Genomic DNA, 19,048 nt, shown 5'->3' with positions numbered 1-19,048 from the left:
TGACCACGGTGCTCCCTGGACAGTGTGGACCTCTCTGTGTCCTCCGTGCCAGGCAACTCACCAACACCCAGGCTCTGTTCTGAGCTGCTGTCCCCCTGGTAGCAGCAGCTCCTCTGCCTCAGGCCCTCACCCCAGACCCCACCAAACTGAACCTGACCCAAAACCTCCACAGTAGAGCCCGAGGTGAAGCCCTGGAGGCTTTGCGATGTGGAGCTCCAGCAGGAGCTGACCTAACGTCTCCAGCTTCACTCTGCCCTTTGAGGACCCATCTCCACACCACCTCCCACAACAGCAGTTCCCACCAGCATCACCAGATGGTGGTTGCTGGGTCAGCTGGGAGCTCTGAGTCAAGGAGTGCTTCTTCTGGAGAGGTTTTTTTTCAACCAGCTCACCACGGTGGTGGGTTCCAAGGCCATGTGGTGCTAGCACCCCTGGTGACAATCCAAGCTGTAGCATGAGGGATGAGATATCGTCTCCTGCCATCCCCCTAGGTAGTGTTCAGGTAGCTCCATCCTTCCCTTGGCCCATGTCTGCTGGTGTCTGTGTTGGCAGCCACTGGTGATCCACTTCTTGGGAGGCACCAAACATGAGGTTCCAACCACAGTTCCCTGGCTGGGCTTAGCCCCAAGTGGGCATTCTGGCCGTTCCCTGGGGATCTGAGTGCCACACATGGTGCCACCTCCTTCAGCTGGGAGCTGTGGGAACCTGTGCTGGATGTTGGGGACCTCCTGCACTGAGCCACCTCATGCCCCATGCTCCCAAAGAGTGCTGACCATGTGTGTCCTCAGTGACACAAGAGACCCTGGCCAGCTTGTAGAGTCACCCAGGCATGGCATCCCCTCAGCTTCCCCAGCCAGGCACTGGCCCTTTGCTGCCTGTCCTCTCCCCTCCCATGTCCACCCAGGCCCTCATGCAGTCTCCTCACAGAGATGTGCAGGCTTCTCCATCTCAAGAAGATCTTTTCCGTCCTCTGCCTCTCTTTAGCCCCTTCCTGTCCTCCCTTTGACATCTGTGCCTCCAGCAGTGGTGTGGTCCCCTCATCCCATTCTTCCCAGGAGCAACCAGACCCAAGCTGTGACATGGTGCTGCTGCCTGTCACCTCCTGCAGAATCATTGAATGGGTTGGGAGAGACCTTGATGCTCATGGAGTCCAACCCTTAGCACTGCCAGGGCACCACCAAACCATGGCCCTCAGCGCCACATCTCCATGGCTTTGAAACTCCTTCAAGGATGGGGACTCCATCACTGCCCTGGATAGCCTGGGCCAGGCTTGGACAGCACTCAAGGGGCAGAAATTGTTCCTCATGGCCAGCATGAACTTTCGCTTGGGCAACCTGAGGCCATTTCCCTTTGTCCCATCACTTGGGAGAAGACCTTGATGCCCACCTGGTGCAGCCTTCTTTCAGGGAGCTGTAGAGAACCAGAAGGTGTCCCCTCAGCCTCCTTTTCTCGAGGCTGAACACCCTCAGGTCCCTCAGGTGCTGCTCATAAGTTCTCCAGAGCCCCCCTACCTTGTCTCCCTGCACCAGGAAGGTCCTGTCCATCCTCTCCTGACCCACCCAGTGTCTGGCACTTGCTGCTGTCCTGTGGAGTCCAAAGTTCTCAGCCCACTTCTGGAAGCCATCTCTGAAGGTTTTATGCTCCTGGTTGGGGTCAAAACCTTGAGTTGCTTCCAGCAGCCAGGTTCAATGCTGCCAGCCCTTGGGTGGGGACGAGGCCTCTTCCACCAAACTGCTGTGAATTCAGAAGATAATCTGGAGAGCCGTTGAGTGTGCTCAGACCACCCGTGCCGGGACACATGTCCCAAGCTCTGGACTTCTCCTGGGGGCAACAGTGTTGCCTGAACCTCCCCCAGCAGCCCCCTAACCTCAGCCATGCTGAGGAGGAGCAAGGTGGGACCATGCTTGATGCCAGATGGTCATCATAGATCCATAGATTGGGTTGGCTGGGTTGGCTGGGTTGGAAGGGCCCTCAAAGTTCATCTAGTTCCACTTCCCACAGGCCACGTTGAGCTTTGAGCAACCTTCCTTGGTCCTTGAGTACCTCCTGAAGGGTTCTACAGCCTTTGGCCAAGCATCTTGGGGAGCCCAGGGCAGGCAGGTAGAGTCCATCTGAAGCTCTCCATGGTGCTGGGATTACCAAAGGGCCATGACCTGAAAGGGTCTTTAGCCAAACTGGAGCTCCTAGCAAGAGCCAGAGGTGAGCTGGAGCTCTCAGAGCTTGAGGACAATGAGGTGTCCCTTGCAGGGGCTGTCCTCAAGTTGGCCACATCCATCCAAGGAGCACCTTGGTGTCAGGTGGCAGTGTTGGGGTTTCTTCATAACCTTAACTCTGGATTCACAACAGTTCCATGGAAGAGCAGGGGACTTCTCCTGACTTCTCCTTGCCCATGGTGGCTGTGGAGCAGGTGATTTCTTGCCCTGTAGTGCAGGCCCTGGTGGGTTTCTCATGCAGAAGTCTGTGAAGGTCCTGCCTGGGGAGTCCAAGAGCAGAAGCCCCAAGCCCTCTCTCCACCGCTCTAACTCTGGCTGTGTCTCCTTCCATGCTGGCCTTTCCCAGGAGAACATTTGACAAGAAGGACTGTGAAAGAGCCCAAGAAATGCTGAGGTCAGAGTTAAAACCACCAAGAGATGTTACCTTCTGGTCCTCTCCGCTCGTTAGGGCCTCTGTGATGGGCCAGGGCTGAGTGAAGTTCTGCTGTGCTGTCCCATGAAGGTTCTTCTCCCAAACGTGTTCCCATTGTGAGCAGCAAGGGTGACAGTGGCAGAGCAGAGGACAGTTTCCATCCCTACTGTCCCACCCTCGAGGTGGGAACATGTGGACTCTGCTACACCAGGAGCAACCCCAAGCGTTGCTCTGGAGGCCCACCTGAGGCCACCAGCAGCTCAGACATAACATGGATGAGGATCCTTGAAGATCCAATGTCCCAGCTGAGCTGCAGGAGAGTCACCAAACACCTTGGCACCTTGAAGGTCCTGGCCACCCCTAGACAGAGCTCCTGCTGCAGCAGATGCCAAGTGGCCACTCCACTGAGCAGGAGATGTTGGGTGGGACCTGGTTGCCTCAATAAAGTTGATGCTGAGGAACAGGAGGTGTTTGTTCCTCATTAGACACCAGGGAGGCAGAGCAGAATGGAGACCACCCCAAGACCCCCATCCCCCCCTGGGCTTGCAGGAGACTCAAGTCCTCCCATGCTGCAGCATCAACCCCTGTGCTGAGGTGGCTTCATGCGTGTCCCCTTGTCTGATCCCTCACCACCCCTCCTGGTCACTGTCAGATCTCCACCACCTCTGCTCCTGGGCTGGTGGCCAATCATAACCTTCCCCCCTCCCCTCCCCAGTGCCAGCTTGTGGTGGTCCCCAGCCAGAAGCTGCTCATGGTGTCCAAGAGTGTTTTGGGGGCCTCCAGCAGGGCTCTTTGTGTCTTCTTCTGTTTGCTGCTCTTCTTTGTCTCCCAAGCCACAGCCTGGCCACGTCTGGTGGGAAGCAGAAGTGTAGCTGCCACCCAGGTTGCTGCTCTGGAAACCCACCACCACCACCACCTGCTTTGTATTTCTACAGATCTGAAAGAGGGAGAGAAGAAAAATCAGGTCCAGGTCCCTTAGACATTTAGCTCCTAGGGTAAAGCCACCTCTTTGTCTCTCAACTCATCACCCACTGGTGTTAGCATCCCTGGTGCAAGCTTCCAACCGCTGCAGACACAACCCCCTGCTTCCTTGTAGGCTTCTTGGGGCTGCCCGTGGGGCCTCAGCTTCTGCCCAAAGCACAGCTGAGCTTCCTTCATGGGCTTGGTTGATGGTGGGAAGCTGGAGATGGGGGTTGGTTGAGGCCTACTTGAGATCTGGAAGGGGTTTGGGGGATGTGAGGAGCTGAGATTTGGAGAGGAGGTGACCAGACCTGCAGTGAGGTTTGGACAGGAGGTGACCTTTCAGCTCAGCAGCAGAGCCCTGGGTGGGTTGTGCAGGAGGCTGAAGGCCCTCAGCAGGTGGGAGCAGCATCCATCAGTGACATCAAGCAGGATGTCCCCAAACAGAGGCTGCTGGTCACAGAGTTTGTCTTGGTTTGAAGAGACTTTTGAGATCATCAGGGCCAACCATGAGCCCAGTGCCACCAAGGACCACAGAGCCTGCAGGTCCCAGCCAGTGCTGGCCCACAAGCACCCTAAGCCCCCCACCTCTTGCTGGGTGCAGCCTTGAAGGTGGACCTGTAGTCCCATGATGGAGGCTTGGCAGGGCTCCATCAAGCTGTCCTGGCCCAGCTGGGCCTGAAGATGCTTAAAGCATCTCCATAGGTGACAACATCCCTCACTCCATGGCCACCTGGGGAGGAGGCTCATGGAGATGTTCTGCAGTGGGGCCCCTGGGTGACAACAGGGCCTGCCACACCAGCTGCTGGCAGCTCAGAGCAGCTGCTGGCAGTTCTCCTCTTTCCTGGTTGCCATGGAACTCTCCCAGCCTTCACCATTGGGATGTCAGAGTGAAGATGAGCCTGGCCCACTTCAGCAGCTCTTCTACATAGACATAGCTCTGCAGCCAGCAAGGGGGCAGGAGACCAGCAGGTTGGAGGTCAGGAGGTTGGAGGTCAGGAGGTTGGAGGTCATCTAGTTGGAGGTCAGCAGGCTGGAGGTCAGGAGGTTGGAGGTCAGGAGGTTGGAGGTCAGCAGGTTGGAGGTCAGCAGGTTGGAGGTCACGAGGTTGGAGGTCAGGAGGTTGGAGGTCAGGAGGTTGGAGGTCAGCTCAAGGAGGTTGGGTGTTTGAAAGAGTTTCTGGGGGCTGCTGTGAGGATCTGGGTGGAGGGATGGGGGGGGTTGAGGGAGGACCTGTGGCCTGGAGATTCTCCCCTCCACCAGGGTACCACTGAGCCAGCAGCAGCTCCACACCTCCTGCACTGGTGCTCAGGGAGGGTCTGGCTTTGACCTTGATGCTGGTTGTCTACAAGGAGCCAGGGGCATTGTGGGCAGCAGGTCTGAGCATGTGTTCATGTCACAGCTGGCTTTACCTCATCTGGTCACTGACATCTACTAACCATGGTCATCACCTCATCCCCTCTGCTCAGCAGAGCAACCCAGCACCTGCCTCCTGTCCAGAGCCACACTTGAGAAGAGCAGGGAGGGCTTGGCCAGAGGAGCTCTGGGTCCCACTGAATGCTGCCAGTGTCAGGGTGGCCCAAAGGAAGGAGGAGTTAAAGCCTGGAGAGGTCAACTCATTGCTTCATGAAGGTCCCACCATGGTCACCCAAGCTCAGGAGAAGGGCTCTGAGGGTTGTTCCTGGAGCTTTAGTAGGCCAAAGGTGGAAGTCACTGGAGAAGAGAACTCTTGTAGGCAACTGCCAGGGTTGGGCATGGTCTCCAGGATGAGCTCGGTTTGGAGAGTCCCAGGGCAATGCATGAGGAGGCTGGAGGCCTCCATGGGATTGTAGCCCGCAATTCCCTTTTCCTACAAGGAAGGGATCAGAGGAGGACAACTCCAAGCTCAGAGCACAAACTTAAAGCTCAGAGGAGCACAGACCAGGCTTGCACCCACGTGAGGTCAGTTGAGGCCTGAGCAGCTCTTGGGTCCATAACTCTCTGACCCTAGCAGGACCTCACTGGTGTTTTCTGATCCTGAGTTTGCTCCTGGTCCTCCCTGTTCCATGCTGGACCACAGGCAGGAGAAGGCTCGTGGTTGAAGGACTCATGGTCCAGTGCAGCACCATCTGCAGAACTGGCCAAGACAATCCACAGCTGGGGGCCAAGCCCCTCTGGTGTGGAGAAGCTTGGAGAGGGAAGTTCAAAGTGTGGTTAGAAGTCCTCTTGCTCTTCTGCATCACTCCTCCAGTGCAGCTGGTCACCATGACACAGGTGGGACACCATTCTTGGAGGTGTCCACCATTCTCAGGGGATGACCATGGGTCCCTCTTGGCTGGCCAGGCCAGCCTAGCCTGGAGCTCAAACAGCCTGGGCTTCACCTGACCCTGCTGATGGGGACCGCAGCAGCACTTTCCAGCTATGGTCCCCTGTGAGGAAATGTGACATGACCCAGATCCCAGCCTGGTGAGGTGGGAAGGGACCTCTGGAGCTCATCCAGTCCAACCCCCCCTGCTCCACCAGGGGCACTCACAGCAGCTTGCCCAGGATCACAATGGCCAGGAAGGGTTGGAAGTTCTCCACAGAAGAAGACTCCACAAGCTCTCTGGGCAGCCTGCTCCAGGCCTCCGGCACCCTCACACCAAACAAGTTGCTCCTGATGGAACCTGCTGGGTTCCGCTCGGTGCCCCTTGGCCCTCCTGCTCCATGCAGAGCAAGGGTTGATGTTCTCCTGACCTCAATAAGGGCCTCAGGCAGAGCTCTATGCCCAGGGGACTGCCATGATCCCTCTGGGAAGCCCTGGCTGGCTTGCAAGGCCCTGGTGGGTGACATCTCCCTGACCTTGAGCTGCTGCCCTCCCAGCCATGCCTGCAGCACCTCCCCAGCTAGTGGGTGGAGATGCTGGCCTGGGTTCCTCTGGTTTTCTCTCCTTGCTCTGGGGCAGTTTTTTTTTCTCATGCATTTGTTGTTTCCTTCCCCTCCCTCTTCTGCACTTCCCCACTCTCTGTCCTGGCTCTTCTTGTCCTCCTCCTCCTCCTCCTCATCTTCTTCCTCCTCCTCTTCCTCCTCCTCTTCCTCCTCCTCTTCCTCCTCCTCTTCCTCCTCCTCTTCCTCCTCCTCTTCCTCCTCCTCTTCCTCCTCCTCTTCCTCATCAGCTTCAGCCCCAGCTTCATCTTCCTCCTCATCCTCTTCCTCCTCTTCCTCCTCCTCTTCTTCCTCCTCTTCTTCTTCCTCCTCCTCTTCTTCCTCCTCTTCTTCTTCCTCTTCTTCCTCCTCTTCCTCCTCCTCTTCCTCCTCCTCTTCCTCCTCCTTTTCCTCCTCCTCTTCCTCCTCCTCTTCCTCCTCCTCTTCCTCCTCTTCCTCCTCTTCTTCCTCCTCCTCTTCCTCCTCCTCTTCCTCCTCCTCTTCCTCCTCCTCCTCCTCCTCCTCCTCATCTTCATCCGCCTCCTCTTCTTCATCCTCAGCTGCAGCCTCAGCCCTGACCTCAACCTCCTCCTCCTCATCCTCATCCCTTCCTCCTCCTCCTCCTCCTCCTCCTCCTCCTCCTCTTCCTCCTCCTCCTCTTCCTCCTCCTCCTCTTCCTCCTCCTCCTCTTCCTCCTCCTCCTCTTCCTCCTCCTTTCCCTTCTCTTCTTCATCCTCTTCTCCCACTTCCTCCTCCTGCCAAGCAGCTCTGTCAAGTCCTCCAGGCTTCAGCTGTCCAACCCATGCCATCCTGAGTGTCCCATTTCCTGTAGCCACCACCCACATCGACCCACACCCACTACGGAACCATCACCAATCTCCACCAGCCCCAGAAGCCCCAAGGTGGCCCCTTCCTGGGTATCCACCCCCTGCCCACCACCACCTCTGAGCTCCCCCCTTTTCCAGGGCTCCCCTAGCCACCCACCCCAGACGGTGCCATCGTGCCAGCAGCGGGTGCTGCACCACCCAGGCGGGCACCAGCGCCTGGCAGGGTGTGGGGCTGGTTGTCACGGCCGGGCCGGTGGCTGCCCCAGTGTGGTGCTAACCTTCTCTCTCATTGCCTCTCTTCCTGCTCTCCATCTGCATGTCCACGCTGCTCTGTCTAGAACCACCTCTGGCCACCGGCGGGTGGGCGAGCTGTGTAAGTGACATCTCCTCATCCCATAGCAGCCCCACCTGTGGAACCCCTGTGGTGCCACCCTGGCCCTGCTGCCCACTCTCCTGACCCACTCAACTCAACCAACCAACCAGGAGCAGGCAGCAGGGCCAGCTCTGGCACCTGAGTGTGTCCCCAAACCCAGCCTGGTGTGCCCCCCCTGTAGCATGTCCATGTCCCAGTGGTGTCCCTGTGCTGTGGTGTCCCTGCTGCTGCTCCTCGCTGAGGGGATTCCCTCGGGGTTCCTTGGGTTCCTAGCCCCTGGCCTGAGTGCAGCCTTCAGGGAGTCTTCAGGGGCCAACCAGCAAGGGCTGTGCAGGGGCAGCTCAGCCCCGTGGGGAGGGATTGCAGGAGAAGGACCCCAGCAAGGTTTGAGAAGGTCCCCAGCAAGGATGGAGAAGGACCTCAGCAAGGGTGGGGAAGGACCTCAGCAAGTGTAGGGAAAGGATTTCAGAAAGGGTGGGGAAGGAGCTCAGCAAGGGTGGGGCTGAACCTGCTGCCACCCCCAGGAGGACCCAAACTTCAACCATGGATGTCACCTGAGACAGCTGTAGGGACACTAAGGTGCAGATACTTGACCAGGAACTCCTTGGTCCATGTCCCCAGCAGGTCTTGGTGGCCTCTGTGGTGTGGCTCCTTGGCCATGTCACCAGCAGGTCCCATTGGTTACCTGAGCCACTGGAAGCCCTTTAGAAGCCCCTGGCTGGTGAGCTGTGTCCACCAGGCTAGGCCAGGCCATGGGGCCCTGCCAAGGCCATTGCTGTCTGCAGAAGGTCCCTTGGGCTGAGGAACACCATCCCTCTCAGCAGCAGGAGATGACTTGCAGGCCTGGGTGGGCACTGAGGAGGGGCTGAGGTGGTCTGGGAGCCTACCAGGAGACTTTCCCCAGCATGCATGGCCAACAGTGTGCTCTTGGTTGTGCTTCTCCTGTGTCTGTCTCTCCTGGTTTTTGACCCTTGGTGCGTGTGGCCCCAGCTCCTTCCATCTGTGTTGCTTCCCTGTGCGAACCCCACCTGGAGCCCAGCTCTGCTTGGTCTCCTAGTGTCTTTGACTTCTCATTTTCTGCCAAGTGCTGACTCCCCCAGGTCCACATCCCCTTCCTCCTGCCCAGCTGGGCAGGGACAGTCCCAAGAGAGCAGAAGGGCAGCAGCAGGAGGTTCCTCCACAGGCTGGTGGTGGCTGCCAGCTTCCCATCTCACCATACCAATGCCATCCTCGGGGTCAGCTCTTCTCCAGCCCCAGGCTGGTTAACGTGGAGATGTGGGAGATTTGGAAGTCCTCATCTTCCCCACTTGGGTCCTTCTGGTAGAGCCCTTGGGTCTGTCTGGAGCTGGGTGGAAAGAGTCCTGCTGCAGATTCTACCCAGCAAGTCATAGAACCATGGAGGTCCAGGGTGGTTTGGGTTGGAAGGAACCTTTCAAGCTCATCCATTCCAACCCCTGCAGCCAGCAGGGACATCCCCAACCAGAGCAGGTTGCTCACAGACCCAAACAACCTCACCTGGAATGGTGCCAGGGATGGGGCAGCTCCCACCTCTCTGGGCAGACTGGGACAGGCTCTCACCACCCTCAAGTGTGAAGAACATCTTCTCTCCAGCCTGAAGCTCCGTCTTTGAGTTCAAGCCCACTAGCCCTTGTCCTGCCCCAGTAGGACCTGCTCAGAAGCCCATCCCCAGCTTTCTTCCCTGGTTTGCATGGTCAGTGGTGGGAGGCTCCTCATGTCATCCCCATGCCCATGTCCATGCATTCAGTCCTCCTGCTGGTGTCACCATCTTTGGGGAGATGCCACCCAGGTTGGCACCACGGGCAAAGGCTCGTCCCTCAGCTTGGTGCTGCCTGCTACAGGACAGGGTAGGTTTAGCTGCTTGGTCCATCCCCTGCCCCTGGGTCACTGGGATGCTGTCCAGCAGCTTCCAGTTGATGAGAAGGTGTTCGAGGATGATGGATGGCGGCGTTGGATGGGAACCAGATGGTCCCTGTTGTGCTGAGCCAGCATCTCAGTGGCAGTGTCAGCTCCAGCCAGCACCGTCAGCTGGTGTGAGATCTTTGGGTATGGTTTCACCCATGCTTGGTGTCCTGGTGCTGGTGCTTCCCCATGAGCTTCAGCCCTGTGGTCAGCCTGCCTCTGCCCAGGGTCCATCACAGGTGGCATCGGTCTCATTTGCTTCCTGGAGAAGGCAGAGTTGGAGTTAGGGTGTGGGTTGGAGTTTGTGCTGGGATTAGGGCTAGGACTGGGATTGGGATTGGCTTTTGTCTTGGTCCAAAAACCTAGATTTGTGACCCATGTTGGCTTCCCCAGGTGCCTGCTTGACTGAGCACCTTTGATGATGGAATCACTGAGTCCTAGAACACCAGGTTGGAAGGACCTCAGAGATCTTACCTGCTCCAACCTTTCACAGAGTCCCCAGAGCTCAGCATGATGAGGTGGGAAGGGACCTCTGGAGCTCATCCAGTCCAACCCCCCCTGCTCCAGCAGGACCACCCACAGCAGCTTGCCCAGGATCACAATGGCCAGGGGGGGTTGGAAGCTCTCCAGAGAAGGAGACTCCACAAGCTCTCTGGGCAGCCTGCTCCAGGCCTCCGGCACCCTCACACCAAACAAGTTGCTCCTGATGGAACCTGCTGGGGTCCACTTGGTGCCCCTTGGCCCTTGTCCTGTCCCTGGGCACCACTGAGCAGAGTCTGGCCCCAGCCTCTTGCCCCCTACCCTCTTGATCACCACCGAACTGTGGCCCTCAGCACCACATCTCCATGGCTTTGAAAACTCTGCAGGGGTGGGAACTCCAACACTGTCCTTGGCCTGGGCAGCCCTCAAGAAATTGTTCTTCATGGCCAAACTCAACCTCTTGTCCTGCCCCTTGTTCCTTGGGAGAAGAGACCAACCCCCACCTGGCTCCACGTTCCTTTCAGGGGGCTTTAGAGAGCCAGAAGGTCTCCCCTCAGCCTCCTCTTCTCCAGGCTGGACAACCCTAGACAATGTCTTAGACAGTTTGGGAGTCTGACACAGAGACCATAGACAGTTGTGGCTTGGTCTCACCTGACTGTGAGGGGCAGGTCCAGAAGAAGGAGGAGGACCTTAGCCAGTGAATGGTCCATAAGTGACTCATCCTCACTTCAGAACTCAGCCTTTGGGTTCACCACAAACTGCAGAGGAGCCCAAAGCCTCAGGGCAGCCACTTCAGGGACCAGTTGAGGTTCCTCATCTTGTCCTTCCCCACGAGCTTCCCCAGGTCAGCTCAAGGAAGTTCTTGGCTCCTTCTCCACCAGGGAGGAATTTAGGTGGAGTGAAGAGAAGAAGCTTTCTTTATTACAAGAGGGGACATGAAGAGTAGCAGGAGCACTGGTTTCATAGAATCTTTTAGCTTGGAGAAGGACTTTAAGAGTCCAGGTTTCATCAGTGATCCCATCCCCTTGCTTAGACCTTCAGCTTTCTGAAGTATGAGATAGAGTGGTGATGATGGTGGTGGTGGTGGTGACCACAGCTTTCTGGGGTGGCTTCTCTTCCCCTGCTTGAAGTGGTTGGACGCAACTGCAGAAAACCATTCACATGAACCTAGTGCAGCTTCCTCCAGGTGAGAAGAACTTCAGCCCTACCCCCACCTCTCTTTGTCTCTTCAGCAACCCCCAGAGCTTCCTGATACGGCCTGAAGGCACCCAGAGGTGGGACAGAGAGGGGTCTTCTGTTGCTTCCATGGGGTCCTCCTCATCCTGCAGCCTGGCCCACGTGTGCTGTGTTCCATCCATGTCTGCTTGCCTTGGCTCTCCACGGCCTTCTCCATTGTCCTGTCCCCACCAGACCATGCAGTGTGGCACAGATGCTGTTTGTGTGTGCTGCGTGTCCCCCTTGCCTGCACCCTTATCTAGTGCTCCAGGCCACCTTGAGGTGGCTCTGCAGGTCAAACCAGGGTGCCACCTGTACTGCTTGGACCTGCTGTGGTGGTTCAATGCTCTTCTGACATGCAGGCTACCCCCTCCAGCTAGATCTGCCTGGTCCTCCCCATGCAGTGCAGCTGCAACAGCTTGGCCCAGCAGCAGGTCAGGAAGTACCACCCCATGCTGTGGCATGCAGGAGGTCATGGCTTAGGTGGCTTCATTTGTTGCTCCATGGTCTAGAAGTCCTCGTCTACAGGAGTGCTGGGGAGTGCTCTACCTGTGAGGCTCCTGTGCTGATGGAGCTTCTGACCACTGTCCTGCAGGCCTCAGTGTGAGCCTGCAGTGCTGGTCCTACCTGCTGTGGCACCAGGGTTGATTTAAGAAGCTGCCCTGTCACACAAGGGTCTCTTGTGGGCCATACTGGCAGTGGCCTGAGCTGCACCATGGGTCACCACATGGACTCCAGAGCTGGAGGAGCTGGCTTTGTCATCTTGGTCAGCCCAGTGCCAAGGAAGATGATGGATCTGTGCTGGTTCTGGGGCTTCTTCTTCTCTGCTCTTGCAGGAAGCAGAAGGAGGTCAGCTCACGGGACTGTGGAATGGTTTGGGTGGAAAGGACCTTCAAAGGTCATCGGGTTCAACCCCCTGCAGGCAGCAGGGACATCCCCAACCAGAGCAGGTTGCTCACAGCCCCAAACAACCTGACCTGAGATGGTGCCAGGCATGGGGCAGCTCCCACCTCTCTGGGCAGCATGAGTTGTCCATGTCCAGGCTGTGGTTCAGGAGCTGGGTGTTGGAGGTGCAGGAGAAGGCTTGCTGATACGGAGAAGTTCTTTCAGTCTGGACATGACAGAGACAAAAATTGATCAAATCCCAGCATGGTGGTGAGGGAAGAGACCTCTGGAGCTCATCCAGTCCAACCATCCTGCACCACCAGGGGCACCCACAGCAGCTTGCCCAGGATCACAATGGCCAGGGGGGGTTGGAAGCTCTCCAGAGGAAAAGTGAAGAGCAAGAAGCAGTTTCTCAGTTTTCCTGGTGGAAGCATGTTGGCAGCAGACAGGGTGGTGGGATGGTGGGATCCCATTTCACCTCATGGACTTAGTAGTTGGAGGAAACCCACCATGGTCCATGAGCAGAAAACCTGATGGTGTCCAAGCTCAGTGGGTGACAGGCAGGAGAGCAGAGAGAGGTCACTGCTGATGGAGGTGGGCAACTGAGGGCAAAGCCTTGTCCTGCAGCACATCTGACCCCATCCTCTTGCCCCCCAGAGGTCCTGATGGAACCTCTTGGGTTCCAGTTGGTGCCCCTTGGCCTGTCCCTGGGCACCACTGGCAAGAGCCTGGCCTCATCCTCTTGCCCCTCACAGGTCCTTTAGCTCTTGCTGAGCGTTGATCAGATGCCTTCTGGAGCTGATCTTCTCCAGGCTCTCAACCTTCGCTCCTCACAGAGCTGCTCCAGCATCTTCCCAGCCTCCACTGGACTCTCTCCAGTATCTCCCAGTCTCTCTGGAACTGGGGAGCCCTGCACTGGCCCCAATTCTCCATCTGTGGTCTCATCAGGGCAGAGCAGAGGGGCAGCAGAACCTCCAGAACCTCCCTTGACCTGCTGGCCACACTCTTCTCCGTGCCCCCCAGCAGACCCTTGGCCTTCTTGGCTATGAGGACACATTGCTGGCTCAATGACCTTTCGTGGTCATCTAGTCCAAGCCCCAGGTTCTGATGAGATAATTCTGGAGACAGAAACCTTTGGAGAAGGTAGCTGTAGAGCGCCTGTGTCACCATTCAGAGCAGGAAGCCTCAAAGTGTCCCCCTCATTGTCAAGCAGAGGGTTGGTCTCCAAGGCTGGCCCTGAAGCACACCCTGGCCATGATCCCAGCTGTGAGTGGGAGCCTCAGGTGCCATCAGCAGTGAGGGAGCCTCAGTAGAGCAGCCTCATGTCCCACTTGTGGGTTAGTGAAGGTCATTCATGGTGGGGCAGGGTCCTTCACCAAGGTCTGATGGAAAGCCATGGAGATGCCTTGGAAGGGTGGTGTGATAACACCTGGAAGCCAAGAGCAGGATCATGAAGGACTTGATGAGCAGGAGCCAAATGTTTCTCTTTGGAGCCACGTCTGTCGCTGACTCTGTTATCACTCTGCCACCCCTGAAGGTATCTGGGCTGAGAGGTGGAGTTCAAAGGAAGGTTCCTCAGCCATGAGTGACTCACCCAAGGAATCTGCTCTTCCAAGCCTCTAGCAAAGTGCTCCCAGAAGGCTTCATTAGCTGGCCCACAAACCCTGCTTTGGTCAGAACTTCCCTTCTCATCAGCCTGGGGTTCCTGTGCCTGTGAGGCTGCACCCCAGGAGACTTCTTGTGGCTCTTTGCTGATTCCAGTCAGGTTTTGTCTTCTGCTTCTCAAAGGACCTGGTTTGGGTTTTTTGTCTGGTTGTGCCAAAGAAGGAATGCAGGAGGAGCTGCTGGTGGTGCTGGAAGGGCCACCACCCAGTTGGGCAGGACAGGGCTGGAGAGCTGCCAGAACCTGGCTTCCACATGTTCAGAGAACCACAGGATGGGTTGGGTTGAAGGAACCTTCCAAGCTCATCCAGTCCAACCTCCTGCACTCAGCAGGGACATTTCCAACCAGAGCAGGTTGCTCACAGCCCCAAACAACCTCACCTGGGATGATGCCAAGGATGCCACCTCTCTGGGCAACCTGAGCCAGGCTCTCACCACTCAGTGTGAAGAATATCTCCCTTCTGTCTTCTAAATCTCCTTCTTTGAGTCCCAAACCATCACCCCCGCTCCTGGCACAGCAGGCCCTGCTCAAAACTCTGTCCCCAGCTTTTTCCTTGGCCCTTTTAAGCACTGAAAGACCACCAGAAGGTGTCCCTGGAGCCTTCTCCATGCTGAACAATCCCCAAAAGACAAGCTTGAACTTGGCAACATCCCAACCTACAGAGAAACCAGTGCAACCAGCAAACCCATCATGGGCTGCTGGGCCACCAAGCTGCAGCTGGAGCACCACTACATGAAGAAGGCATCTCCTGTTCCTTGGTGAGCTCCATGGACTGGTGTTGCCTCAAGGAGAGAAGTGGGCAATGCCATGGTGTCCAGGGAACCTGACAAAGCTGAAGTCCTTGAGAGCAGCAACTTTAAACCATAGCAGGTCTTGGCCACAGCTTGGCTGGAGAACATCTCCATCAGCTTGTGTTCCTCAAGCACGATGTGCCAGCAGGAATCTGCAGGAAAGAAGAACCATGATCTGAGAAGAACCCTGCGAGCAGACCTTGTCTCCTTGCATGAAGTCCTTGGAAGGGACACTGCCAAGGTGCCACCCATGAATGGTGACTGCCAGAAGAGCTTTCCTGGCTTCAGAAGCAGGATGAAGCTTTGGCGAGCAAATAACTGGACACATGCGGAGGTGGAGAGGACATCAGGGGCTGGTGGGATGTCCACAGCTGACGTGTGGTTCACTGCTGAAGGTGTCCAGAGCCAACAGCATATTGCCCAAAGCTGCTCTGCAGAGGACAACAGACCTCCAGGTGACATCTGCTGACCAGCTGTACCTAGGAATTTCTGCTGTGGCACCAGCATCTTCTCATTGCAAGGATGTGGAGGAGATCAAGCCATGCAGCTTGGCCAGGCAGCTGGTATCTCATGCATGGTTCCAGCAGGCGTCCCCCAAAGCCACCTTCCAGCCCTGCAACCACCAAAAGAAGAAATGGTGGTGAGAGCTGAGGAGGCTTCAGTTCAGCCTGAGTCTCTGGGCAACCTGCATCTCCACCATCATCAAGGCCTGCACTGCTGAACAGCCACTCACTGCTTTGGAATGCTCACATGGGGCTGCTGCAGGTCTCAGCACCTTCAGCTCAAGCCTCTCTGCTGCTTTCACAGACCTTGGCCCTGGTTTGCCCCTCTGTCCTACTTTGGACAGGTTGGAGATGTTGTTGGGCAGGTTGAAGATGTTGTTGGGCAGGTTGGAGATGGTGTTGGACAGGTTGGAGATGGTGTTGGGCAGGTTGGAGATGATGCTGGGCAGGTTGGAGATGATGCTGGGCAGGTTGGGGATGGTGTTGGGCAGGTTGGAGATGATGTTGGGCAGGTTGGGGATGGTGTTGGGCAGGTTAGAGATGGTGTTGGGCAGGTTGGAGATGATGCTGGGCAGGTTGGAGATGATGCTGGGCAGGTTGGGGATGGTGTTGGGCAGGTTGGAGATGATGTTGGGCAGGTTGGAGATGGTGCTGGGCAAGTTGGAGATGGTGTTGGGCAGGTTGGAGATGGTGTTGGACAGGTTGGAGATGGTGTTGGACAGGTTGGAGATGGTGTTGGGCAGGTTGGACCTCATGTTGGACAGGTTGGAGATGGTGCTGGGCAGGTTGCACACAACCACTGGCATGCCAGCTGCTCTGTCTGCAGTTGTTCCTGTTCACAGTGACCTTCCTTGGACATGGGGATCCAGGACTCTACTTAGAACATCAAACCATAGTGGTGGTGTCTCCATGGTGACATTGACACCTGCAATGTGTCTGTGAGAAATTCTCATCTCAGGTCTTGCAGTACTCCCTCTGACCTCCCACAGCCACACTATGTTGGTGGGCCCCTAGCCACCCCTTTCTGGGCTCTGTCAAGAGACCCAGAACTTCATTGTTCTTCTCTTTCCCTCCATCACTTCCAGGATGGAGTGGAGGTCCTTGGCCAGCCCTCCAAGCAGGAGCTGCTGCAGTTTGTGTTATCCTCAAAGTCGTTCAGCTCTTCTGCACTGCTGGAGCTTCCCAGCCATGAGTCATCACCACACTCCTCTCCTGTCCTGTGCCAAGGCAGCAGAAGCACAGAGGGAGGAGATGGTCTGAGCCCACAGACCATCAGCAGAGCTTCAGCTCCATGTTCACCTCAGCTTGGAGCCATCTCAGAACCTCTTAGTGCTTGTTGGCCTTACAGGAGTGGAGGTCTTGCGTGGTGGGAGCCATCAGGTATATGTGGTTCACTTGGATTCTCAGGTTCTCAAAGCCTCTACCTGTGCAAGGAAGGACTTGAGGTGGGAGAGCAGAGCTTGGTGGGTGGCATGGATACCAAAGTGCTGGGGTGCATTGACCCAGCACTGCCAGGGCACCACCAAACCATGGCCCTCATCACTGTATCTCCAGGGCTTTGAAACCTCTCCAGGACAGAGGACTCCATCACTGCCCTGGGCAGCCTGGGCCAGGCCTGGACAACCGTCAAGAGGCACAAATTGTTGCTCATGGCCAACCTGAACCTCCCCTGGGGCAATTTGAGGCTGAAGATGCCCAGGTCCCTTAGCTGCTCCTTACAAGTTCTCCAGAACCTTCTCCTTCATCTCCAGACCCTTCTCCTTCATGTCCAGACCCTTCCCCAGCTCTGTTGCCCTTCGCTGGACCTGCTCTTGCCCCTCAATGTCTTTCTTGGAGGGAGGGACCCAAACCTGAGCCCAGGATTCCAGGTGTGGCCTCAGAAGTGCCCAGTGCAGGGGGACTATCCCTGTCCTGCTCCGGCTGGCCACACCATTGCTGATCCAGGCCAAGCTGCTGGTGGCCTTCTTGGCCACCTGGCCGCAAACTGGCTCATCTCTAGTCACTGTCACCAACTCCCTGAGGTCCTTTTCCACCCTTTCCAGCCACTGAGCCCCATCCTGGAACCTCCATGGGGTGGGTGGGAGGGATTCAAGAGCAGGACAGGAGTTAATGGCAGAGGAGACCTGAAGGCAGGAGGTGAGGGCTGTAGGACAGCCCCTGCTGTCCCCATGTTCCCCATCAGAGCTTTTGGAGGGGCTGCAGGAGGGGCTGCCCCTGCCCAGCTCCATGGCTTATGTCCACCATGATGCAGAGTGAGGTGAGGTTGGTGGGAGGTAGACACATCCTGGAGCAAGGGCCATCATCAGGTGTTGCTGGGACTCTGATGCTCCACCCTTGGGTGGTGTGATGGTCCTCTTGTCCCCACACTGCTCTCTGGTGACATGACAGAAGGTTCCCCCTTCTCTGGGAAGAGGCTCTGCTCCACTCGCCAATGTTCTCAGGAGTGCTTGGTTTGCTTCTGGGCTGTGATGTGACCCAAGAGCACATTGATGGTAGCAAGGGGAGATAAGAAGTTCCCTGATGAGTGGTGGGGCTGCTGGGCTTGCCTCCTTGGTGAGACCTAAGAGGACATGGATGGTAGTGAGGCGGGGTGAGAGGGTCCCTGACGAGTGGTGGGGGAGTGCTGGGCTTACCTCCTTGGTGAGCATCTGGGACAGGACAAGATGCAGGATTCCCAGCAAGCCTTCCTGTGACCCTACTAGGCCCCCTTCTTCCCTGGTGGTTCTGGGTGAGCTTCAGACCCATGCCAGCTAGACCAGGGAAGCGGAGCAGCTCCATGCTCAAAGCTCTTCCACCTCCTCTGGACCAAACCTTTGCAGGGAAGCCTTGGCTGAAGTTCTCCAAGCCTTTTGTTCCCACCACAGAACCCCTCCCCATCCCTACATCCCTCCCTCCTCAAGGCTCCCCTCCCCCGCTCCGTGTGTGTCGCGCGTGCCCGCTGGTGGCCCCCGCTCCTCACCCCTGTGCCCTCTGCTCTTCTTCTCTCCCCTCGGCTTCTCCGCAGACTTTTCAGTAGTTTAGGAGAGCTCAGCACCATCTCCCAGCGCAGCTCCGCCACCACCTACACGGTCCGGCCCGGCAGCCGCTACCCGGTCACCCGCCGCACCCCCAGCCCCGTCAAGCCGCCTTTGGAGCGGGCAGAGCCCCTCAGCACCGTCCGGCCCTACGGCCTCACCCCTCCCACCATCCTCAAATCCTCCAGCCTCTCCATCCCTCACGAACCCAAGGAGGTCCGCTTCGTGGTCAGGAGCGTGAGCGCCCGCAGCCGCTCCCCGTCCCCGTCCCCTTCCCCGGGGCCGCCACCGCCGGGGCCGCCGCAGCCGCAGCAGCCGCCAGCTCTGCACGCCCTGCACCCTCCGCGGCCCTTCATGCAGAAACCACTCCACCTGTGGAACAAGTACGACGTCGGGGACTGGTTAGAGAGCATCAACCTGGTGGAGCACCGTGACAAGTTTGAGGACCACGAGATAGAGGGCACCCACCTGCCCGCCCTCACCAAGGAGGACTTCGTGGAGTTGGGGGTGACCAGGGTCGGGCACCGGATGAACATTGAGAGGGCGCTCAAGCAGCTGGTAGACAGCTGACCGTGCCCCAGGGCCACCATCACGGGCAGTACCACGGGGTGGGGGGTTTCTACCAGACCAATAAAGCCCACACTTGGATTCTCTTTCTACTCTGAGCACTGCACTGAAGGGTGAGGACCCCCCGCAGGGGCTCCTGCCCACCCCAGCCCAATGCAGACACCCTCCCCCCTCCCCTCAAGGAGGAGCCCTCCCCCAACTCTCCCTCCTCCCCCCCAGGACAAGAAATGTTGCATGAAATGAGACCCCTTCTGCTGCTCCTCAGAGAATCCCACCTCTGAATGCTTCAGCTGTTCGTCCCTGCCCTGCGTTGGTGGCCATGGCCTCCAAGAGTAACACTTG

The 19,048-nt window shown here is 57.4% G+C and overlaps 1 protein-coding gene across 1 annotated transcript in view; it reads left to right on the top strand.

The window, feature by feature from the left end:
• Positions 1-18,770, top strand: part of LOC128980459 (SH3 and multiple ankyrin repeat domains protein 3-like) — a 33,837-nt gene extending 15,067 nt beyond the window's left edge. Inside the window, exon 6 of the mRNA XM_054398933.1 lies at positions 18,130-18,770. Coding sequence (XP_054254908.1) covers positions 18,130-18,709 — 580 coding nt within the window. The 3' untranslated portion in view covers positions 18,710-18,770. The remainder of the gene's footprint in view (positions 1-18,129) is intronic.
• Positions 18,771-19,048: the final 278 nt, after the last annotated feature.

Source organism: Indicator indicator, unplaced genomic scaffold (genome assembly GCF_027791375.1).
Source record: "Indicator indicator isolate 239-I01 unplaced genomic scaffold, UM_Iind_1.1 iindUn_scaffold_202, whole genome shotgun sequence".
NCBI lineage: Eukaryota > Metazoa > Chordata > Aves > Piciformes > Indicatoridae > Indicator > Indicator indicator.
Note: the sequence above shows the minus strand (reverse complement) of the source record. Positions and strands in the feature narration are given on the sequence as shown.